This window comes from Narcine bancroftii, chromosome 3 (assembly GCF_036971445.1).
Source record: "Narcine bancroftii isolate sNarBan1 chromosome 3, sNarBan1.hap1, whole genome shotgun sequence".
In the NCBI taxonomy this organism is placed as follows: domain Eukaryota; kingdom Metazoa; phylum Chordata; class Chondrichthyes; order Torpediniformes; family Narcinidae; genus Narcine; species Narcine bancroftii.
In genome coordinates this window covers 218,242,738-218,268,157 of record NC_091471.1, presented here as the reverse complement: position 1 = coordinate 218,268,157, position 25,420 = coordinate 218,242,738, and the positions used below count along the sequence as shown (strand labels likewise).

The 25,420-nt window shown below is 40.5% G+C and overlaps 1 protein-coding gene across 10 annotated transcripts in view; it reads right to left on the bottom strand.

Moving 5' to 3' along the window:
- Positions 1 to 25,420, bottom strand: part of pde5ab (phosphodiesterase 5A, cGMP-specific, b) — a 177,207-nt gene that overhangs the window by 3,306 nt on the left and 148,481 nt on the right. For 4 of the 10 annotated variants that reach the window (XM_069926606.1, XM_069926611.1, XM_069926610.1 and 1 more), the window contains 2 exons: positions 22,983 to 23,075; positions 18,148 to 22,624 (listed from right to left, as the gene is read on the bottom strand). In XM_069926606.1, coding sequence (XP_069782707.1) covers positions 22,583 to 22,624; positions 22,983 to 23,075 — 135 coding nt within the window. In that variant the 3' untranslated portion in view covers positions 18,148 to 22,582. Of the gene's footprint in view, positions 1 to 18,147; positions 22,625 to 22,907; positions 23,076 to 25,420 lie in introns of those variants that run through there. The other 6 variants (XR_011354155.1, XR_011354156.1, XM_069926607.1 and 3 more) reach the window with 6 other exon arrangements.

Here is a 25,420-nt window from a genome sequence, read left to right as displayed (position 1 = left end):
GTACTGAATGAAAGCTGCTCAACTGATTGACAATTATTTATGCATCCAGTGCAAATGTCATCAAAAGCAATTTAAGTTAATTTAGAAATGTATTTCAAACTGAACATAGTTACAGCTGATTATTGGACCTGCTTGTAAGAACAGGGAGTTAAATATTTGATTATTTAATTGAAACCAAAACTACAAGCTTCATCCAACAATGGTTTTAATTTAATTAAATAATCTTTATCAGTGTAATAATTATGGATTTTCAATTCAGCTTTCAAGGTGAAGTATGCATGGGATCTTATTCACATGATTGATGTTGCCCAGTGTTTAAAAACTTACTGTATGCATGTGTATTTAATTTACATAAGCTACATCATGGCCATCAGCCACCAGCAGCTGCTAAGACATCCAATAAAGTCTTTCTAAACAGTGACGTCAGACACTGAAAATATTAGTGACTTCAGCAACCATGTCAGGTTGCGTTGCAGAAAATACGTTAACAGCCTTAAACTCCATATGGGGCCAGATGCATCAAATTTTCTTTGTTCTATTCATTTTTAATTCTCATGTATTGAATACAGATCTTAAATATTGTGCAAAAGATAACATATTCAACAAAGGATAGCATATATAAATAAAAAGCAGATATTGGAAAATTTAAATATTCCATCTGTTCTGTCTTTGGAATGTCTACGTAAGTAAATAATTTAGATACCAAAGATCATTAGGGGCAGTACAGTTGGCGTAGCGGTTCGGGCAACACCTTTACAGCGCCAGCGATCTGGACCGGAGTTTGAATCCCACACTGTCTGTAAGGAGCTTGAACATTCTCCCCATGTCTGCATGGGTTTTCTCCAGGGGGCTCTAGTTTCTTCTGACTGCTCAAAATGTACCGGGGGTTGTAGGTTAATTGGGTGTAAATTGGGCAGCATGGACTTGTGGGGCGAAATGGCCTGTTACTGTAGTGTATGTATAAATTTGTTAAAATATACAGAGTCTCAATCTGCCAGTTGAGGTCTGCTACCGTTCTTATAACATCTTTATTTTCATTCAAATGTGATCAGGCATACTTTTAGATCAGCACATTCCTGATCCAGTGAGGGAGATGGGACTGCTGGAATTGATTGATTTTTCTTTCTGCATTCGATCTCTGTCTGCCAAGGGCCGGTAAACTGCTTTGGCTTGCATCATAAAATCAAAGTTTAGAATGGCCATGTATAGGAATATTGAAGTTATTTGGATAATGGGCACTATTCTCTCTTCCACTGTTGACCTTATTGACGATATCCAACATTGTCTTAAATGTGCTGGACAGCTTTTGGATGTCTCCAAAGAAGTCTTTCATGATTGTGGCATTTGAACAGACACCAAAATGTTAGTGTACAAAGCAGTGGTGATCATAACGCTCCTGTATGCATAGGACAACATACTGATGACATCTGAAGACACTTGAAAAGTTCCATTAACGCATCTTAAATATCAGTTAGGGAGATGGAAGAATTAACATCAGCATGCTAAATGAAGCAAAAACAACAAGCATTGAAGCCTTGGTCATTAAGAACCAACTAAGATGGAGCAGTCATGTTGCTTGGATGAAAGATGAACATTTGCTGAAACAAATCTACTCCCACCTTAAAGATGGCAAATGTAAAAGAGGTGGACAACAGGAGAGGTTCAAAGTTGTCTTAAAAGCCAACGTGAAGAAATGCAACATTGACACCAATAATTGGGAAACCAAGGCAAAGGACAGGAAACTCGGGCAAAGCATCATCCGAGAAGGAACACCAACTTTCGAAGCCGAGATGTGCAGAACTCGAAGAAAAGAGAAGTAAATGGAAAGAGAGGCAGCAACAACCAAAGCCATATATGCCACCTGAAACTACCTGGCCTGAATGCAGAAGAATTTCAAAGCCAAGATTGGACTCAAAAGCCACTTGAGAATCCATAAGTAGATCAATGTCCATCATCTTCGTCCTCGAGGGTTAGCCTCAACAACTTCTGTAAACATGTGAGGTGGAACAGGGCTGTTGCATGAAGATAATCAGAGATAAATTGGCAAAGTGAATGGCGATAGAGGATGCCTCCCTAATGATCTCCCCCTTTCACCAAGGTAAAAGGGAGTTGATACTACCTGCATGTGGCCTGCAATCCTGGCCTAAAAATATCTAGTTTTTCCCATCGAAATCCTGCAACATCCTACCCAACAGCATGGTGGGAGTATCTTTACTAGAGGATCACAGTGGTTACAAAGGACAACTTGTTAGTGCTATCACCTGATGTACAATTAGTGATGGGCAAAGAAATACTGGGTTAACTTTTAATTACTGATAACAGCAAATGTCAGTGTTAATTTTTGAATTTATTTTGTGATTTGCGGTAATAAAAATTTGTGCATAAGTTCATCTTCACTTCGCAACCACACAGTTGTGCAACTCGCAGTTGAGGAAAATCAACATTTCGGGGCTTATTTTGAAATGGCACAACTAAACTTCTAGGCAATGCTATTGTAGTATTTCATCCATCTGGTACTTTCGACTTTCTGTCTCGCACGTTTTCCAGATTACCAGATGTTAATATTCTAATCTGCTCTTAATCTTTTTAAAAAGGTGCTAATTAGTACTATTCCAATGAGGTTTAAAGGGAATATGAGAAACAGAACCAGGTGGTAACTTTAGTTCCAACGAGTGGACAGGGAAGGAGGTGCCAAACCTTCTGGATTTCTGAATGATAGGATACAGGATTATTGTTGTCTTCCTATTGTTCATCATGATGATGTATTACAATATTCCTGATGTGGTGGTAGAAGACCTCTTTCATGTGTGTGAAAAGAAAGGCCAGCATCACACTAGGTTCATTTCCTTTCCAAAAGGAGCTTGGTATGAAAACTCTTTGGTGTCCTTGTGACATTCTGGCCCATCAATACTGGTGAAGCCCATTCTTCCCTTGATAAAGACTGAGGATGCATTAGCACCATATGCTTATGTGGATGGCCAGCTGCAAGACCGTAACAAGTGATCCACAAAGAAACATTGGATGAAAACCTCCTCATGGGTCAGGAGAAGTGAAGGAGGTAGGAGATGGAACACGATAATTTGAAGCCTAATGACATCACGTCTTCAGTGCTTGGGTAGAGATGTCATGTGGCTACTGGCATTCATGAAACTGAGTCAGTGTTGCAAGTTGCTGGAAGCAATTAGTTAATGTTTATAATTGCAGTGCCTTTGGGGCCCAATCCATCCAAAGGATCATGAATGAAATCATCGAAGTTGATCCATTCCAAGCCAGAGAATCTGTTAATGTTCAGTATGATGATGTGCTTCTGGTAATTGGGCAGCATGGTTAATGTAGCTGTTAGTGGAACGCTATTACAACACCAGTGATCCAGGTCTGAAACTGTCACTGTCTGTTCTCCTAGTGTGTATGGGTTTTCCCCAGATGTTTCTTCCCACCTTCCAAAATGTATGGATTTGTATGTTAATTTGGGTGTCATTGTTAAATTTGGCTGTATCAACTTCGACCATCCTGTATTTTTTTAAATTAAGGAATGAGTGTAGTGGTGCAGCAATTACTGATCTGATACAGTTCCCCTGACCTGGGTGCAGTTTGTGTGCTGTCCCCAATTCTGCATGGTTTTCCTTTCCCTCACATCCCAAGGAAAGCTTGTAGCATAACTGGGAACAGTAAATTACTTGCCATGGCAGGAGATTTGAGTGGACATTCAGAGAAGGTTTGACCAAAAATGAGTTGGGGAATGGGGGTGGTGCATAGAATAGCATTTTTCTCCATGTGAAAATACTATAAAGGAAGTAAAATGTGAAGGGAGTGAAATGAGGACCTTTTGTATAGTTGTCATTAGGCAGACACGTCAGCCTTGAGCAAGGGTTCTGGCCAGAAATGCTGGCTGTTCTGTGTCACAAGAATAAACGCTCTCACGACTGGAGGGAGAACACACACTAGCTTATAACTGAGGGTAGAGTCTTGTAGTGGTCTTCAGAGGGGCTCAGGGTTTAGGCGGGAAACCAGGATTATATATGGGTAGATGGGGGCAGAGCCAGCCATCCATATAACTCACCACCAGTGAGACTGTTCACTGCATTCTGTTCCTCCCACTGCTACTTGACTCTCTCGTCCTTCCAGCTCTGTTTTTCTTTTCTGTGCCATTAGGTAGAGTTTCTCCTACCAGGTGAACTGATGCTGATCAAATGCTGAACCTTGTGGAGAGCCAGGGAAGTGAGATTTCTGGTTTATTATTTCAGTTTTCCCCTTCCCATCTGCAAAATTCCACCTTTACCCCATTGTGTTCTGTGTGACTTGGAAAATATGTGTGATAGCCCCCCCCTCTAAAGCCTCTCATGTAAATCTGACATCCTTTTAAGGACTCTTATTTTCCACATTATTTATTATTCAATATTTACTTTCTGAATTGCACAGTCAATTTGTTTACATTTTTTTCATTTCTCTCTTGTATACATACTTTGAGTACAATTTTCTGTTCTACCAATAAGTGGTCATTCTGCCTTGCCCGCAGTTTAAAAAAAAATCTCAGGGTTGTATGCGATGTCATGTATGTACTCTAACAATACATCTGAACATCTTTGAACTTGAGCAAGCTCCAATCCACTTTGGATATGTGATTAGCTAAGTGGAGTTCCAGGCAGCATTGATACATGCCCAAACTTTGGATAACTTTTTTTGGTTTGAATGATATCAATTACCCAAGGAAAGCAAAAAAATCCTGAAAAATGATAGGTTTCCAACCTATAAATTCATGTTTAAAATAAAATGCATGAGTTTTGTGAACCCAGGTCATTGAAGTGTTTTTGAATAAATTCTGTTAAATTGATGACCTTGTAGCGGCTTCTACAACACAAGCACACCACTGAACTTGATGGGGGTTTCCAGTAGAAATGTTTTATTTGAATTTCGCACGTGCCCCTTTAAGGCCAACGGGAGTTGCGCCCCGCGCAGTGGTGATGTCATCACATGGACCGGGGCACGAACTGTGGCCTAAGCCACGAGGCAATGAGCAAGTCCTGACTGTGCCATCTTCTGCAGCTGCCCTGCCAGTGCGGCGGTACAAATGCGGTTGGTTAGCTCACAGAGATGTGCACTGCCACACAAACCCCACTGAACCGGCTTGTACGTCCTGCCACTTGGGCGGTTCGCCCCTCCATTTAGGTTGGGCAGTCTGCACGGGCTAGTTTAAGTTCACATGTGCCGGCTTTAGTCGGTCGATTGAAAAGTTCCTCCCTGCCCCCAATGTCCAGAGTAGAGGCTTTTCTGGATTGCTGGAGGACTTTGTATGGGCCCTCATACAGTCGCTGCAGGGGGGCCGGGTGTGGGCCAAGCCGGACAAACAGCCCAGCTCTTTGGGGATGTTTGCTGGGTACTTGCCATGCTGGGTAGGCAGTGTGGGCGAGCTTGTTGCGGAGGTCTGCAAGTAGGGTCGGAGTCTCATCTCTGGGCTTAGCGTCTGCTCAGAGAAATTCCCCGGTAGTGACAGTGGTGCACTGTAGAAATGCCATCCATTAGGCTTGTCCATCACGTGTAAGAGGCTGTTTGTGTGGCTAGCCATCAGTGGCAGCTGGCCCGGTCGTTTGCCTGGTACGAGTAGGGTTGGCGGCATTTGCGGGCTTGTGCTCCCCAGTGTTAGTGATAGAAGCACCAGATCATGTGCTCCTCTGTCTGGGGGCGGCTGTGGTCGGCTGGGTGCAGGGCGGGCGACCTGGTTCACAGTGGCTTCGTTCTCTCGCTTCATCCACCACAACTCATTAGCGCAGACTGCGACCTTCCTGGGATCTGAGAAGTCCTCGTCTTCTAGCATGAGCTGGATGTCCTCTGGCATTTGTTTGAGGAAGGCCTGCTCAAACATCAGGCAGGGTTTGTGACCTGCCAATGCGAGCATCTCATCCATTCAGGCGGACGGGGTTCTCTCCCTCAGGCCATTGAGGTGCATCAGCTTGGCCATGCGCTGCCGACGTGAGAGTCCGAAGGTGCTGAGGAGGAAGGTCTTGAGACTGATACACTTGCCGTCAGGAGGATCGTGGATCAGAAAGTCCACTCTGGCCACTGTTTCTTCATCGAGGACGCTCACCACGTGGTAGATCATGATGGAGTCAGAGGTGATCTGCCAGAGTTGAAACTCACGTTATGGGGCGGATGGGTCCAAAAGGGGGGTGTGGTGGGGGAGTTTCACAGAAACAGCGCTCATTTGCTGATGAATCAATTTTTGAGACCAGATAACGTCTGGGCTCTGCAGGGTTACCAATGCTGCTACAGCACTGAACTCTGTGGGGTTTCCAGGAGAACTGTTTTATTTGAATTTTGTGTGCGCCCCTTTATAGTCAACAAGAGTTCCGCCCTGCTCAGCGGTGATGTCATCACGTGACCCAGGGCGTGAGCTGTGGCCTAAGCCATGAGGCAATGAGCAAGCCCAGATGGCGCCATCTTCTGCAGCTGCCCTGCCAGTGTGGGGGTACAAACGGGGCCGGTTCGCTTATAGAGATGTGCGCCGCCATAACCTTTCCCAAAGGTTTGTTTCATTGAGTGTAAATGATTAATTAGATGCCCCAGTCTATTTAATTGTTCTTTAATGACTAATACAATTTCAAAATCCCATCTCCGATTAATTATTCTTAGAAATGCCCTGCTACATTGTCAACGTGGATAAACGCAATCAGAATTTATTGCCATGAACAAGTCATGAAATTTGTTCTGTGGCAGCATCACACTGCAGACATTCATATAAATCACTTGACAAAAAAAATAGTGTGAAAGTGAGGCAGTGTTTATGGTTTATTGATCATTCAGGAATCTGATGCAGCAGTGAAGAAGCTCTCCTTGTACTGCTGAGTGCTTGTCTTTAGGCTCCTGTATCTTTTCCTTGATGGTTGTAGAGTGAAGAGGGCATGGCCTGGGCAGAAGGAATACTTGAGAATAGATTCTGCTTTCTTAAGACACCACCTCTTGTAGATGTCCTCAATGGAATGAAGTCTGGTGCTTGTGATGTCACAGGCTGAGTTACTCACCCTCTTTAGTTTATCTTGTCTTGAGCATTGGCACCTCCATACCAGACAGTGATGCAACCAGCCAGAATGCTCTCCACAGTATGCCTGTAGAAGTGTTTAAGAGTCTTTAGTGACCTATCGAATCTCCTCAAACTCCTCACAAAGTATAGCCACTGGCAAACCTTCTTTATGATGTCATCAACATGGGGGCTCTAGGGCAGATCCTTGGAGTTGGAGACATCCAGGAATTTGAAGTTCTTGACCCTTTCCATTACAGAGCCCTCAAGGAGGATTGGATAGTGTTCTCCTGACTTGCTCTTGAAGTCCACAATCATCTCCTTGGTTCTGCTAACATTGGATGAGCTGATCTATCTCCCTCCTGTATGCTTCCTCATTGCCGTTTGTGATCCTGCTGTTAATCGTGGTGTCATTGGCATTCACAGTTATGAGTGAATAGAGCAGTGGGCAAAGCATGCATCCTTGAGGTGCCCCTGTGTTGATAGTTAGTGAGGAGGAGATATTGTTTCCAATTCGTACGACTGGTCTGATGAGGAAAACAAGAATTCTGTTTTGGGGGGGGGGGTACAGAGGCCCAGGGTTTGGAGCTTCTTGATCAGCACTGAGGGAATAAGGGTGTGGAAGGCTGAGCTGTAGTTTATAAAGATCATTTGTGTTCGAGGTGATCCAGAGCTTAGTGGCGGGCCAGTGATATTGCATCTGGAGCGATTGAGGTGCTATTGTCAAAAACATTCCAGTGTAATTGTCCATAGAAGGGATCGTTTTAGAAAGTGGATGCTATACGTAGTTTCTCATGATTGAAGCAAACTGGATGTAATTGACTTGCAATAAAGTACTACTGCGGATGGCATTTTTATATCACCCATTTAACTATTACTTATGCAAAAATGTTTCATAAAATCCATTGCAAGGGTGGTGGAACTATGCCATTAATATGCAAGTGCTAACTGTTGCTGAAGTGCTAGAGTATGGAGCAATTTTATTGGAACAAACTTTTTTTAAACATAAAGTGATTGCCTGTGGCTACGTTAGGCTAGAATTATTCTGTGAGTATCTGTTTATTTTCACTGCTCCTGGCTTTTTTCTCAACAGCAAGTACATCTCAAAAGTACTTCATTAGTTTTGCCCTTTAAGGTGACTGGAGACTATAAAGGGTGGTGCAGAGATGTAGGCCTTTATTGTTGACACTTCAATAATTTTTAGAAATGTTGAATTTTTTTGGCAATTCATTGCTTTGCTTTCTGATCAAATAGGGTTCTAATATGAAATGTAAGAATTAAATTACTTGATCCGCTTTAATCTTCTGGGATTTTGCCTATTTTCCATTACATCAGCTGAATCCTTGATGTTGGCTGGCTTCCCTTTGCGGGAGATGTCTGGATGCATTATAAACGCTGGAATGACACTCTGTTCCTCAGCTAGTGTTGATCAGGAGATTCAGTGCATTTGGCATTGTCAGGTGGGAATGAAGTTCACTTGACCTCCACCCAGTGAAGTCCAAACTTGACTTGAAACAAAGAACTTCTCCATATCCAACCCCAAGGAGGACAGCAAAATAAGGGAAGATGCATTTCAGACTGGCATCCTTTCAGAGTTACTAGATCAGTGAGATGTTGAGGCTGATGCTTTCTGAAGAACTTTGAGTCTTTTCTTGTAGATTTGAATAGCTCATCAAATTAGTGCAAAAAGCACATGCAGGGATCATAGTTGGCCTGCATGTGTTAACTGCAAGCTCCCATTTTGTTTGCTCCTACTCAGTCAAACAGCCCACGACACCAGCTCGTCTATGCCAAATGATGTGACTTCTTGCATTAGGCCTATATCCACCTCATTCAGTTATCCAGGCGTTTCTGGCGCAGCTAATGTTTGGCAGATCATTCCCTTCCCCTCATGCCCCTTTCAAATCCTACCCCTTTTCCGCCCCAACCCCAGCCTTGTACTTATCCCCTTCTGTCTTAGATTTTACTACTATTGGAAATGTGTTGCCACCATGCCCCTCATGATTTTATAGGCCTCAATAAGGTCCCCTCTCAACCTCCAACACTCTAAGGAAAACAGATCTAATTTTTTTCCATCTTTCATGCTGGCTTGCCTAATCCTGGCAATGACTTCATGAATTTCTGTACCTTTTCCAACTTTTTAATAATACCCTCCCTAGAGCTAGGTGATCAAAACTGCACACAATCTTCCAAGTGTGGCCTCACCAACATCTTGTATATCTTCAAATGATGTCAATGCCCTAACTGATGAAGGGAAGCATCTCAAACACATCACTAGTCTGTCTACATGTGCCTCCATATTTAAAGGGCTATGTACCTGCACCCCTAGGTAACTCTGCCCAATAACACACTTTAAAACACTGTTGTTAAGAGTTAGTTCTGCCCTGGTTTGTTTTGCCCAATTGCACCAGCTCACATTTCCGAGTCGAAATGCAATATTGTGGCCATCAGTGAAACTTGGTTGCAGGAAGGGCATGTTTGGCAGTTAAATATTCCAGGATTTTGTTGTTTTAGGCATGATAGAACAGGGTGTGGGGGGGGGGGGCGGGGGGTAAAGGAGGAGATAAAAGGTGGAGGGGTTGCATTGTTTATTAGAACATTACAACAATGCTGTGGCAAGATGGTTTGGTGAATTGTTCAGCGAGGCTATTTGGGTAGAATTGAGGAATGGCACAGGCATGAATACATTAATGGGTGTGCATCATATACCATCAAATGGGCTGAGGGAATTAGAGAAGCAAATTTGTAAGGAGATTGCATGTATGTAATAAATACAAAGTGGTAGTTGTGGGAGATTTCAACTTTCCAAACATTAACTGGGACACCATACAGTAAGAGGGCTAGATGGGGTAGAGTTTAAGTATGTTCAGGAAAATTTTCTTGATCAATACGTAAAAGAACTGACTCAAGAGGGGCCAGTATTGGATCTCCTATTAGGGAAGGAATTGGGTCAGGTAACAGGTTTGTGTAGGGGACCACTTTGTGTTCAGTGATCACAATACCTGTGCTATTAGATTTAAGCTAGTAATGGAAAACACTAGAGGTGGGCCAAAGGTTGAGATTCTTGATTGGAGGAAAGCAAATTTCAAAGGGATGAGAAAAGATTTAGAGGGTGTGGATTGGGATAAGACATTTTCAGAGAAGAATGTAGGAGAAAAATGGAGGATATTCAAAGGAGAAGTTCTGAGTGTGTATAATCCTCCATGAGGATTAAAGGAAAGATTAGAAACTGTAGGGAGCCTTGGGAAAAGGTATTGGGAACTTGGTTTGGAGGAAGAGGGATGTGTACAACAGTTAGAAACAGCAGGGAATGGATGAACTGCTTGAATATAAGGAGTGTATATTAAAAACATCTTAAGAAGGAAAATGGAAAAAGCTAAATGGAGATATAAAGCTGCTTTGGCAGGAAAAGTAAAAATAAATCCAAAGGGTTTCTACAGGTACATTAAAAGTAAAAGAATAGTGAGGGATAAAATTGGACCCCTCAAAGATGAGGGGGTTAGGCACCTGAGAAGTCAGAGCAGATGGGTGAAATTTTAAATGATTTTTTTCTTCAGTATTCACTAAGGAAAAGAATATTGAGCCAGATGAAGTGAAGCAATATGGTAGGGAGCTCATGGATAATATAAGAATTAATGGGGAGGTAGTGTTGGCTCTATTGAAAAAGATCAAGGTGGATAAATGTCCAGATCCTGACAAAATATTCCCTCGAACCCTGAGGGAAGTTGGTGAACAAATAGTGGGGGCATTGACAGAAATATTTAAAATGTCACTGTCCACTGGAGAAGTGCCAGAGGACTGGAGGGTAGCTCATGTTCTGCTGTTCAAAAAAGGATCCAGAAGTAAACCTGGTGATTATTGGCCTGTAAGTCTGATGTCAGTGGTGGGTAAATTAATGGAAAGTGTTCTTAGAGATGGAATATACAAATACAGGTACACTATCCTTTATCTGGACATCTAAAATCCGGAAAGCTCCAAAATCCGGTGTGGGGAGAGAGGCGGCTGGGTGACTGGAAGGGGGTGGGGGTGGATACGGCAGCACAATTCGGATGGGCTTTCCGAAATGTGGAAAAATCTGAAATTCGGAACACATTGTCCCCCAAGGGTTCCGGATAAAGGATTGTGTACCTGTATTTGGAAAGACAGGGATTGATTTGGAGTAGTCAGCGTGGTTTTGTACGTGGTAGGTCATGTCTAACAAATCTTATAGATTTTTTCGAAGAGGTTACTAAAAAGGTTGAAGATGGGAAGATGATGGATGTTGTCTATTTGGACTTTAGTAAGGCTTTTGATAATGTTCCCCATAAGAGGTTAGTAAGGAAGGTGGAAGCATTAGGTATTAATGATGAAGTCGTGAAATGGATTCAACAATGGTTGGATGGGAGATGCCAGAGAGTAGTGGTGGAAAATTGTTTGTTGAATTGGAGGCCAGTGACGACTGGAGTGCCTCAGGGATCGGTACTGGGTTCACTGCTGTTTGTCATATATATTAATGATCTAGATGATAGGGTGGCAAATTGGATTAGTAAATTTGCAGATTATACAAAGGTTGGCAGTATTGTGGACAGTGAGGAAGATTATCGAAGCTTACAGGTTGATGTAGGACAGTTAGAAGAGTGGGCTGAAAGATGGAGTTTAATACTGATAAATGTGAGGTGCAACTTTTGGTAGGACTAATCAAAATAGGTCCTACACATTAAATGGAAGACAATTGAGGAGTGCAGTGGAACAAAGGGATTTGAGAGTCATGGTACATAATTCTCTGAAAGTTGAATCACGTGGATAGGGTGGGATTTAGTATGTTGGCTTTCATAAATCGGAGTATAGAACACAGGAGTTGGGATGTTATGTTGAAGTTGTATAAGGCATTAGTGAGGCCAAATTTGGAATATTGTGTGCAGTTTTGGTCACCAAATTACAGGAAGGATATAAACAGTATAGAGTGCAGAGGATGTTTCTGAGAATGTTGCCAGGGTTTGAGTTACAGGGAAAGATTGAGGAGGCTGGGACTTTATTCTCTGAAGTGTAGAAAGTTGAGAGGTGATTTGATAGAGGTATTTAAAATTATAAGGGGGATGGATAAAGTCAATGTGAATAGGCTTTTTCCACTGAGAGTGGGGGAGATTCAAACAAGAGGACATGGATTGAGAGTAAAAAGGGAAAAATTTAAGGGAAACATAAAGGGGAATTTCTTCATGCAGAGTGTGGTTGGGGTATGGAATGAACTTCTGGCATTGGTGGTAGAATTGAGATTGATGTTAATATTCAAGGAAAGGTTGGATAGGTATATGGATGGGAAAGGTGTGGAAGGTTCTGGGCCAAATGTGGGTCAGTTGGACTAGGTGGGAAAAGATATTTGGCATGGATGATTAGGGCCGAACTGGCTTGTTTCTGTGTTGTAGATGGTTGTATGAACTTCATTTGCCATTTCCTTAGCGCAGTTCTCTACCTGATATAAATGTTGTTGTAACCTCAGGTAATCTACTATCCACTGCAGTTCATATCTTCATTCCATTAGCAAAGTTGCTCACCTCGTCACAAAAGTTCTTGTCCAAATCATAGATATGTTGCAAAAAAAAAAGTCCTAGTACAGAACCCAAGGGACTCCACTAGTCACATTCCTCCTTTCTGGAAAGCCACCCTCTATAACCACTAGTTGGCTTCCTTCCCCATGTGCCCAAACTTTTCACACCAACCTACCAAGCAGGAGCTTATCAGACTCTTTACCAAAATCCACCTGAATAACATCAACTACTTTGCCCTCGTCTATCCTCATCACCTCTTTAGAAAATTCTATTGTGTTCGTAAGACACTATTTCCTATGTGGAAATCCATGCTGCCTTTCTGTAATTCTTCCTTAGCTGTCCACAGGTAGATAGATTCTATCTCAAAGTCTTCTCCAACAGTTTCCCTATCACTGATATCTGCAGTTTCCCAGTTTACCCTTGCAGTCCTTTTTAAACAACGGTACCACATTTGCCATCCTCCAGTCCTTTGGAATTTGTTCTGTTCTCAGCCATGAGTCAAGGCCCCAATAATTTCCTTCCTGCCATCCCACAAAGTTCTGGGGATGCACCTGGTCTGGACCTGGAGATTTAATTTAAAAAAAAATTTTTAGACATGCAGCATGGTAACAGGGCATTTCAGCCCATGAGCCCGTGCTGTCCAATTTACACCCAATGTATTGTCTCTAACACTGTGTACATAGCACTTCTTAGTTTCAACACTAGATGTCACTTCCATTTTGAACAACTACCAAGCTACCAAGCTCTTAGTTTCAACATTGGATGTTGCTGTCATTTTGAACAATACTAGGCCTACCATTGAAATGTTACTCATTGATGAAAACATTTATCTCAGTTGATTAAACATGGTGGAACTGAAAAGGTGTAAAATAGCAAGGGAGTGCTGAAAATTTAAAACTCGGTGGGAAAATGAATACTTTTTCACAGAAGTTTAATTTGTAAATTTGCAAGGAATCTTAACTTTCATAGCCTATGTACAAATTTACACATTACATCATAATCATTAAGGTGGATACTTGGGCCATGAACTGTTCACTAAGAGTTGTAGAGGAATGTTGGAGACTGCCTTGTCCCTTGATCTTTTCTCCTGTTCTTATTTTGCACTCGGCTTTTTATTTTGCACTGCTTTTTTTAAAAAAAGGGTTTTATTGTTTATTTAAATTAATTTAAGAGGAGCAGCTACAGAAATGCCTACTGTGTTATATGAGCACATCAATAAATTGCTGTAATGTCAACAGTTAAAATGTTCAGTAGTATTGTATCGCTATTTTGGTAGAAAATTCATTTTTGAGGGCACAAGGATTTTCTAGTCTAAAAACACAATTTTTCTTGGTCTGTATCTGTTTGAAAACTGCCGAGATTAATATTTTTGGCCCATGATTCCTTGTTTTTTTTTCTCTATATGTAGCCCACATCAAAATGTTCGGCCTATCCTGTCCTAACTGATTCCGCCTTCCCCTGTAACTCAGCTCCTCAAGCCCTAGTGTTATCCTTGTAAATTTTCTTTGCACTCTTTCAACCTTACTGATATTTTTCCTGTCAGTAGATTACCAAAATGATCATGTTATATCCCTAATGATGTCAAAATTGACCTTGCTTTCAATTTAGGATTATAACTTGAGGTCCAATATTACCCTTTTCTATAACTATCTTCAAGCTAATAGAATTGTGGTAACTGGTCCCAAAATGTTTCCCTACCAATGCCTCCGTTAACTGACCAGCTTCATTTTCCAGTATAAGGTCCAATATTGCCCCTTCCTTTGCTTTCCTGGACACACTTAAAGTTCAACTCATCCAAACTTTCTGCACTTTGGCATTCCCAGCCAGTGTTGGGGAACTTGAAATCGCCTATAATAAAAATCCACGCAGCACCTCGGTTCTGTCTGCTGCCATAGCAGGAATCTCCCAGCAGCTACCTGTTTCAATCCCATTCCCTTGCTGACATTGTCTGTCCATGGTCCCATGCACTGCCAGAGTGAGAGCACAAGCAAATTGGAATAATTTCTGTGGCAAAGTTAACATAGCAGTTAGCGCGATGCTGCTACAAAACCAGTAATTGGGGCAGGGGGTTCAAATCCTGTACTCTCTGTAAGAAGTTTGTTCATTCTCCCTGTGTCTGCATAGGTTTTCCCTGGGGGCTCCAATTTTCTCCTACCATTCGAATGTACTGGGGGTTATAGGGTAATTGGGTGGCATGGGCTTGTGGGCTGAAATGGCCTGTATGTTTAAAAAAAAAACCCATCTTCCGAATTGGCGCACACTAAACGAATAGCATTAATATTGACTTCTTTGGCTTTCATTAAACCTTGTCCTTTTCCCCCCCTTCTCTTCCCCTGTTGCCTTCACCCAGTTCTCTCTCCCCCTTTTCCCTGTATCCTTTCACAAGCTGTAATCAATTTTCACCTCTCCCCTTATATCCAATCAACCTTATTCAGTCAACCTTTTGTTGTTTGGATACTTCCCCTAGCCAGCACTGTCTCTACTCTGAGATTTCCTGGGGTTTTTATTCTGCTAATTCCTTGAAGAAAGGCTCAGACCTGAAACAGTAGCAATATATCTTTGTCTCCTATGGATGCTGAAAGACCAGCATTTTGGTATGTTTTTAACTTCTGTGTTTCACTTATTGCAAGGTAGTTACTGGGGTTCTTCATTCTCTTTGAAAGAAGGCAAAAGCTGCAGAAACCAACCTGAGAGGAAGAGCTGCTTTTCACGTTTGACCAAATTGGGCCTATGGTAGCTAGCAAGGCAACTCAAGTGAGGAATAAACCTACTTGATCTCATCTTCACTAATGTGGCAGCATCAGTTTTATCTCTCCATGGCAACATTGGTAGAAGCAAATGCAGCATACTTTATGGTCTTCACACCAGAGGCACACTTCATGTGGAGTGGCACTACATAGATTAGCCAGCTGAAAACTGGGCATCCCTGAAGTGTTGTGGACCGTTTGCAACAAAGAAATATACACTGCCTCCTGGCCTGTCATATTCTCTCCTATTTTGCTATCAAACTAGGTTCAATGAAGTGTCTATTTGGAACGGCAGTGGACATCTCTGTGATGATTAACTGCCTACCCAGTGAAGGTGCAATACTGGACTACATGCATGCTAAGCAAGGCTACGTAATCTCACAATCAATATGCATTGGAAGCTCTGCTGTCCCAATTAATGCTGGTGATTATTAAACTATTAAGAGATGTTAGAGGCTCCAAGAGCATATGAAGAAGGTCAGCATCATCCACAACAAAAAGAATTGTGTGACTTGCACCTCCTTCCCCACCGTGCACTAGTGATGGGTGACAAGGTTTGTGATGGAGAGGATAATGTGTTCAGTCTTACCAACAGATAAGAGATCTCTCATCCATGGAAGGGACATAGGATAAAGATGCATCAATTCTGTACAGGTAAAATGTCATGTTTTTGAAATATGTTGCTGCAGAGAAAACAACAATAGTGGGACTGATCTGGGAGAACTTGGCATTAACTGATGGAGAAAGTGATTCTCTGGAAAAGATTGGGCAAGGTGGTATAAATGCAGCTGAGTGAAGTCAGTCCAGCTGGACAACGATGGAAGGAATGGTGCCTGGTGTATTTAATAGTCAAAGATCGCAGAACAAAGAGGGATTAGTTGCCTCTTTGAGAATTACATTAGCATTATACCTTAGAAGGGCAGTAATTGAAACCTGACTGATTGGGTTGAGCTGAACTATGGGAGGCTGCAAGGTTTTGAAGAACTTCAGAGAAGGTAAGGATGTTAGCCACTAGATTACTGATTGCATAGAAGGGGGAAATTAGGCTAATTTGTATTAAGGAGAGTTGATGTGTGGTCTGGAGAAAGAAATTGGCTTGTCAGTTTAATGGAAAATAAAATTGATCTCATGGGCAAGATATTTCTGGATTTAACATTAATAGAAATATGAGAACAGATAAATGCAAAGTGCTGAGATTGAAAGTAAACATAAAAAAAATTATTTGGTGTGATGAACTTGAGGGAAAGGATCAAAGCAGCTGCAAGATTTCTTAATATTGTTACCAAAAACAGAAAATGATGAAAATATTCAGGCAGCACAACAGCACTTGTGGGGAGAGAACCAGGGTAAATGTTTTGGGTCAATGACCTTTGATCAAAACTAAAATCTTTTTTTTCCTGTGTCTGACTTGCTGAGTATTTCCAAAGTTTTCTGTTATTTCAGATTTCCAGTATATGCAGTTTGTTTTTGCTTTTATATCTTGTTGACACATTGGTGGGCTATCAGTTATCATTAAACTAATACATTTTACCAAATTGAGCAGCACGGTTGACATAGTGGGTAGCCCAATGCTATTACAGTGCCAGTGACCCAGGTTAGAATCCACCTGTGGTGGTACACCACTGGCCTACTGCAGGGGGCAACCTCTATCTGCAGAAGAGCATGGGGACAACACTTGGCCAGCTGTCGATGTAAGACTGAGCCGGCTCTTCGAAAACAATCTCAGAGCTTACAGCAACACAATCTCACAGCTGGCTCTGTGGAAGTTCACGTCAAATAAAGCCTGTTGTACAGTCTTTTGGTTTTGTGTGTTTGCTTCTGACCGACAGCGCACCACACCACCGCTGTCAGTGAAGTGTTTGTACATTCTCCCTGTGTCCGAGTGGGTTCCTCCCAGATGCTCTGGTTTCCTCCCATCCTTCAAAATGTATGGGGTTTGTAGGTTAATTGGGATATTTGGGCAGCATGAACTTATGGGCCAGAAGGCCCTGTTACTGCTGTATCTCAATTAAATTGATATTGTAACTGTCTTTTATTTAAATTTAATACTGGAATAATGGAACCATGTCATTATGAAATACTTTTGTGATCTTTATTAAACACACAATCCTTCTAACAGTTTTGTATCAGTATACATATTAAGAAAAGCTGCACAACTGGAATGAAAAATACCTAACATCTCTGAAAATCTCTGTTATGATTGTGAAATGTTCAACTTTACAGCCTTAATCAAAAATGTGCAAACATATTCAATCTGGTTCTTAACAAGCATCTATGTTGACACAAAAGAATGACCTAAATTCAAGATTTATGATGCTTGCCCTCTGTATTGGCAGACCAATTAGGACAACTATTTCATGCTTTAGTGCTAAACTAGCTTTTACTTCAGCTGACGAGAGCTTTTAAGAACAGATCTACTAATTATTTTTGAACATATTGGCCTTGAAATCTTATGGCACATTATCCCAGAGATTGTCTCTATCTTGCATCACTTCCCTGCATGATCTGCAGTGTTCTTTCTTGAGATGTGGGGTTGGTAATTATCACAGAGCTGGTTGATGGCCACATTGCAGACTTGAAACTTCACATCTGCTGCCTCTGCTTTTTGACTACTTTGATCCACTTGTAAAAGAACTATTGTTTTTAATGTATATTTTCTTCATTGCTCACATACTTTTTGGAATTAAACTGCTCCTTCACCCTTGTATGTTCCCAGGATTTTAAATTTTCCTCTTTTAGAGAGGACATGGGCATTTTTTTTTTGCCTGTCTTTGTTCCCCACTGTGCGTACCCATGGGGTGTGCATGCTTGTCTACTTCAGGATACTCCAGTTGTAAAAGAACCTTGTATTGACAACACTCAGTCAAGAAAGCCTTCTCCTTTTATTTCTCTATATAGTACAACAAGTTTTGCCTCCACCGAGATTACATGTATACGTCAAATAATCGGAGCTGGTGCCTTAAATAACTGTCTATTTTCTTGGCCCTCTATTGTACTCTCAAATCAGCAAATGGGGGTTCCTCAGCAGGCCTGCGATTAAGGCTTTTGACTCTTAATGCCCTCACCTAAAGGAAATTTAAATCAGGCTTTGAATGTATATTGCCTTTCACCCCAAACTATAAGTGTGATTTGTAGGGGTGCAGTGCTATCTTTTTTAGGTTCCAGAGCTCACAAAAAAGGGTGACAAGACGTTGCCAGAGCAGCCCATGAGGAGCTGGAGCTGTCCCCTGAGGTACCGGAGCTGCGGTCCAGTGAGCTCTGGCAGCACTGGATCCCCGATTATTTGAACTTTTCTAGTGCGATTTTCATTTTTTTCTTTAACAAATACTTGGTTTCCAGGAAGAAAAATCAGGAATAGGAAAAATACGTCTTTCTTGTTTAAGGGCAATGTACTGTAAAACTCAACTCCTATCCTGCCCCAGCCAATTCATGAAAAGCACTGCAATTTTCTGACCTACAAGGTATGCTGCTGTGTCTGGGCAAGTTATTGACCAATGGGGTTTCCAAGAGAGTACTGCAACTTCATTTAGAAGTTTTTGTTAAGCTCTTTGTCTAGACTTTGAAGTTTAATGGAGAGAAAAATAGAGAGAGGGGGGAAGAACAGGAAGATTGTATCCTGGAGCATTCACTGACATTTAATGCCAACTCAATTTATGGTGAATCTTGTAACAGCAGCAAGAGGGTTTAATTGAATAATTTGGTTACAGGTGTGATTTGATTACCCAAGATGGTGGGAAATCTTGAATTATTGGAATACTACTGTTATAGTACTCTAATCATAGTATTAGATAAAGAATTCCGCAGACTAATGTAATAATTTGTCTAATTATAAATTTAGCGAGTGCGTGGGTAGAAGAGTAACTTATGGTACCATGTTGAATGGATGGGCAAAGGGAATGTTTGACTGGTATATTTCTGCGTTGAACCTTGTACAACTTACAATTTCATCGGTAATACAGGAAATGCTTGCTGAGGGCCACAGCACGGGTAGATTAAGCAAATTGTTCTAATGTGGAAGATGCTGATGGTCCATCACTGTTGTTGCAATTGCCCCCATTCAGGTGAGTGGCATTCTGCCAGACTCTCAAGCTTCTTGGATGACAGGATACTAATGCAGCATTGCCACTTCCTCTTGAATCTATCATTTACTTTGGTTGCTCTTATCAGGCTTCTGATCAATTTTTGCCTCAAAGCTGTTGATGCCAGTGATCAAAATTGTTTGATCATCTCACATTCATAAAATGACTTCCTTGCCATCAGTCCAAACCTGCATGACATCTGCAACTTGGCTTGCTCGATTATAGAGGAATTGCGATTGAAGTTCAACATGAGAGAGCGTACCCACATGAGAGGGGAAGTTTGTAGATGGCTGGGCCAATAGATCTTCATCATCTAAGTCGGTCCCCTATGTTGAGGGTGACTTGCTTCCACTTTTGGTTCTCTGGGTTTTGAGATGACGAATGAGGGAAATGTTGACTCTTCCATGAATGCTCAATTCCAGTCACAAACCTTTTCTCTTTCACTGCCATTGACTATGCTTTATTTGAAATTCTTAATACTCAGCCAAATATAGCCACAATGCTGAAATGGGCTGCCTTTTGCACACTGTCATCTCTCATACCTGCATTTGCTTTAAGATGACAATCAGTTTACTGATATTTCCATTTCCAGGCATCATAGTGGAGGTAAAGTGTTGCCTTAATGCCATATTAGAAGCCATAATTGTGCCACTGATCCACTGTCACGTTTCAATTCTCATCGATGAGGAACTGTGCTAACTCCAACTGCACCACAACTCCTGATGATTACAATAGTTATAAGTAATATAAAATAAACAGGATTTATTGCTAATTTTACAATTTCAACTTTCAAAGTGGAATCACTTGCCACTGGAATTCAAGCAACAGGCAAAATCAATTTTTAAAAATTAAAATAATTAAGAATAAAATAATAGGTTAAAAATTTGCATTTAAAATTGTAAAAGTAAATGCATTCTGAAGTAAGTCGTAAACTTTTGGTGAAGATGGGAGCAATTATTCAGCCAGTGGAGGGCCTTGGTTGGGCTTTGCTTGCAGCAGCTGGTTGAATAAAGTTGTGTGAAACAGCAATGGTGTCGTCCAGGATGAAGAGCTGGTAGATGCCGCTCGGTGTTGGGTGTCTCCTTATCCCTACTTGGGAAGAGTCTCCCTGGTCAGAGGCTTTATTTGTAAACTTGGGGGAAGGGGGATTAATTATCTATGTTATTCATCATTTGGGCTGCTTCATGAGGGGAGGAATCTGCAGATGCATTGACAAGTTACTTTATTTTCAGTCACTTTATTTGAAAACATTTAAGATACTTTAATGTTTGTATATTCTTGCGTGAAGTTTGTTCAGTGTAAATTTAGTATATAGTATTTTTGGCATTTAAACTATTTATTCTTAATGCCTAACTAATACACTTGTTTTGTAAGAGTTAAGTCTCAAGCAACTGGAAAATACACTTAATCTGGCATCTACCAATACCCATGTATGCTGGATACTAGGGGTTTTTACTGTATGTAATGTTTGCCCATCAGTGTATATTTATCAATGACTTTAAATTTGCTCAACAATTTGATCATGATGACTTCATGAACACACCAACATTTCTGACTAATCTCCCCTTCAGTGTTTCCAAGCGCTGCTTTCACTTGATAATAGTTTGAGAATTGATTGGTCTTTTGTGATCATTCCTAAACAGTACAAAGGATCACAAAAGTGAGTAATAAATGAAGATAACAACTTGAAAAAAAAATGAAAATTTTCACCCATGTTGCACAGCAAAGCTGAAAATAGTAAGTCACTTGAAAAATATGTCACAAGATTCAAGAACAATTTTTACCTTGTTTTAGAATTATGAATTAAATATACGTATTATTCAATAGCAATGTTTAAATATAATAGAGAACTATTTTAACCATTGTGTTAAATTATAATGTAATAGCCATGAGCTACTTGGATTAATTTTAATGAAAATTAAATTCAATATTATATGCATACTGTATAAGCTGAATTCCGTTTTTAATGTTGTAGTAATATCTTTCATGAAGTATTTTATTCCTACTCTAAAAAGACACGAGGAGTTTTACATCGTAGTTTAACATCAAATGTATGTTACATTAGCCAGGGTTCTACTGCAAACAATCATTGCACTATCCACGCTTTAGTAGTTCTTATTATTGGTGTTTTCTCTAAACTAAGTAACTTTTCCTCATCTCTACTACCTCAGACTGATTTATGAAGGATGGTGTGTAGAAACAGGCTTCTGCTTTGTATTGTCTTCATGTTTTAAATGAAAGAGTGCTCCAGGTATCAAAACCTCTTTAAATTTGATGCTTCTCTTCCCTCTTGGTTTTGATGTTCACTTACCATAGATAGCAAAACACTACCCAGAAAAGGGGGCTATCCATTATAAATTCTAAAAGTTGCCTAGGAATTGATCCTACACAATTAGATCACATTCATTAAGGAGTCCGGGGTTAGCTGAGTTACATTAGCAAACTGAACTAATTGTTGCAAGTATTTGTAGATTTATAATGAAAAGCAGGTGATAGGGCACAGTTAATAAATAAAATCACTAATTTCAAGCTCACAGAAGGAGCCTGGGTTGGGAATAAAGTCACAGGTCTGGGAGTGCAGTATTAAAGAATTTCCATTATAACTATTTTGACATACTGTAGGTGATAAATTAACATTTATGGCTAAATATAATGTGCAGACAGTGAACAAAAATATCTCCCACAATGCTATTTGCTACAGCATACAAAATCACAAAATAAATTGCTTGTACTCTTTTGCTTGTGTCTTGCATTCCCACAACAGACATTAAAATATATACATTCTGAAAGTTCTAACATGCTATTCAATACCTCACTGGCAAAATCATAAAATGTGACAAACACACTTTTACAAAACCAGAATATCATGTTTCCATGATATTTCCAAGATCAAAAGATAAATATAATTCTGTGTACTATAATCTTGATATTTTTATATAATACGTGAACATGTTCAATGGAAGCCAATGAATTGGTTAAAAAGAAAAAAAAAGTGCTCTTCTCTGGGAAAAACGCACATTCTTGGCCAGACAGCTGCTTTTTCTTTTATTCCCTGAAAGTGAGCATCCAATAAAAAAATTGCATATTCATGTATGCAGTGAAAACTCCACAGGAATTATGTACATGTTCAGAAGTAACTTGATAATCCAACCATTGAAGTAACTATAAAGAGCTAGGATTATAAAATGATTAATCATTGTGCAAATATGTACCTGGTTATCATGGTGTTTTTGAATAATCTTTGACCAGTGTATGATTGACCTACAGATTTAAACAAAAAAAAACATTGGTAACCTGCCTGCTGCATGAAAATATCAGGATAATATGGTAAATTGGATCCTTCTAAGATGTAAAAATTTGGTTGCCTTTTTAATTCTTTCATTCCCTGACATTCTAGCAACCAATCAATACATTCACCAAGGTGGAAGTTGTTCTATGATCTGTACAAGTAATAACTTTTTTTTGTTTTAGTGGGATTGGATATAGCCCCACCAGTATAATGTTGAGTTCAGAAAATATTTACTAGTCTTTCACAGCTTTCTACCTCCAAATTCACTCAAATCTTCTATTTTCTTTAGAGGCGATCAGACTCTGCATGTCACTTCTTTTCTCCATTTACCAGGTTTTGTGTAGCTAGCATTTCCCAGTTCTTTCGATTATTTCTGCAGCCTTCCAGCAATGGGCCACAAGCTTCAGAAATTGTTGCCAGAGCCTAGAAAGGGAATTTAAAAAAAAAGTTTAATTGGAGTTCACGTTCTGTCTTAATCCACACAAAGGTAATATATGACAATGAGTTTAGAATTATAAAACTATAGAACACAAGGGCACAGAAAAGGTCCTTCAGCCCATCTTGCTGCGCTGAACTATTCTGTGAAGTCCCATTGACCTGCACCCACGTTGCTTCATACCCTCCCATTCTTGTACCTGCCCATATGTCAAAACTAAGCCCACATTCACCACTTCAGCAGCAGCTTGTTCCACATTTTCTCCACTCCCTGTGTGAAAAAATTCCACTTAATGTTCCCTTTAGACATTTCCCCTATCACCCTTAACCAATGTCCTCTAGTTCATGTCTCACCTAACCTTAGTGGAAAAAGTCTGCTTGTATTTACACTATCTATACCCCTCATAATTTTGTAAATCTCTATCAAATCTTTCCTCATTTTTCTACGCTCCATGGACTAACCTGCTTAACCTTTCCCTGTAACTCACTTCTTCAAGTTCTGACAACATTGAAAGAGTGCAGAGAAGATTTACAACAATCTTATTAGTATTTTTCCTTTACTAAGGTGACCAGAACTGTACTTCAACTTTGGCCGCATCAATTTCTGGTACTACTTCAACGTAACATCCCAACTCCCATACTCAATACTTTGATGTATGAAGGCCAATGTGCCAAAATCTCTCTTTTTAACCCTATCTACCTGTGATGCCTGAAGTGCCAGTTGATGAAATAGACAAAGATGATTTGGTCAAACAATAATCATGGCTTTTATTAGCAGAAACTCATGGTACAATGAAAGACAATAGGTGCATATACAGTTATACCTAAGGGGAGTGTCCTTAACAGTAGAGATAATGCACAGCCAATGTTAGTACAGCAAGGTTTGCCATAGGGGTGATAGGCAGCTTGGCAGACATTCACCATAATGCCCCTTGAAGAGAATTATGTCTCTATTCCCAAATCCCTCTGCTCTACTGCACTCCTCATGTATGTCCTACCTTTACAAGCATTTTTCCATTTGGTCCTGATCTTGCTGCAAGTTTTGAAAGCCTTCCTCACTGTTCACCTGCAATTACTTCCAATCTTTGTGTCTGTCATCTGCAACTTGCTGATACAATTGACCACGTTATCATCTAGATTGTTGATACAGATGAAAAACAACAATGGACCCAGCACCGACCGATCCCTGAGGCACACCACTCGTCACAAGTTCTAGTCAGAGAGGCAATCATCCACTACCACTCTCTGGCTTCTCTCGTATAACCAATGTTTAAAGTAATTTGCTACCTCATCCTGAATATTGAACAACTGAATCTTCTTGACAATGTCCCATGTTGGACCTTGTCAAAGGCCTTACTAAAATCTACAGAGACAACATCCACAGCCTGCCTTCATCAACATTCCTGTTAACCTCCTCAAAAATCTGTTCAAGTTTAGTTAAACATGACCAACCATGCACAAAGCCATATCTGTCCCTGTCTATCTAATATTTTAGAATACCTTCCAATGATCTACCAACTTTTGACATCGGGCTTACTGGCCTATAATTTCCTGGATTATTCTTAGAGACTTCTTTAAACAATGGAACAATCCACATCTCACCACCCCCCCCCCCCCCCCCCCCCAATGTCTGGACTAACCTCCCTTGTCCCAAGGGAATATCCTGTCAGGCCCTGGGGATTTATCCACCCATATTTGCCTCGAGACACCAAGCACCTTCTATTTAATCTGTATAGGTTCTATACGCTCTGTCAAATTTCAGAGTACGTACAGAGGCAAAAGTCCCATTTAATACCATCCTGATCTCTTCTTGCTCCGTACATAGCTGACAACACTGATATTCAAGAAGACCAATTTTGTCCCTTGCTTTCCATTTGTTTTTAATATACATGTTGAAGCCCTTAGGATTTTCCTTCACCTTCTCTGCCAAAGTAACCTTGTGTCCTTTTGGAACCCCCCTCCCCCACCCCCAATTTCCTCAAGTTTTTTTCATATTTTTTTATACTCCTCAAGTACCTCATTTGCCTGTACCTTCTATACACCCCTTTCTTCTTAACCAGACAGTTGAAGACTAAGGTTCTGAATGTCTGTTAATTCTGCCTTTAATCCTGACAGGAACAAACAAACTTTATACTCTTAAAATTTAATCTTTGCAGGCCTCCTATTTACTAATCCACACTTACTAAATCCCTTCTCGTTTCCTTAAAATTGGCCTTCCTTCAATTTAGAATCTCAACCAGAGAACTAGATCTATCTTTATTCATACACATAAATATAGCATGCACCAAAATTACTACTTGCTGCAGCCAACCAGGTACTGTTGTTTTAAAAAA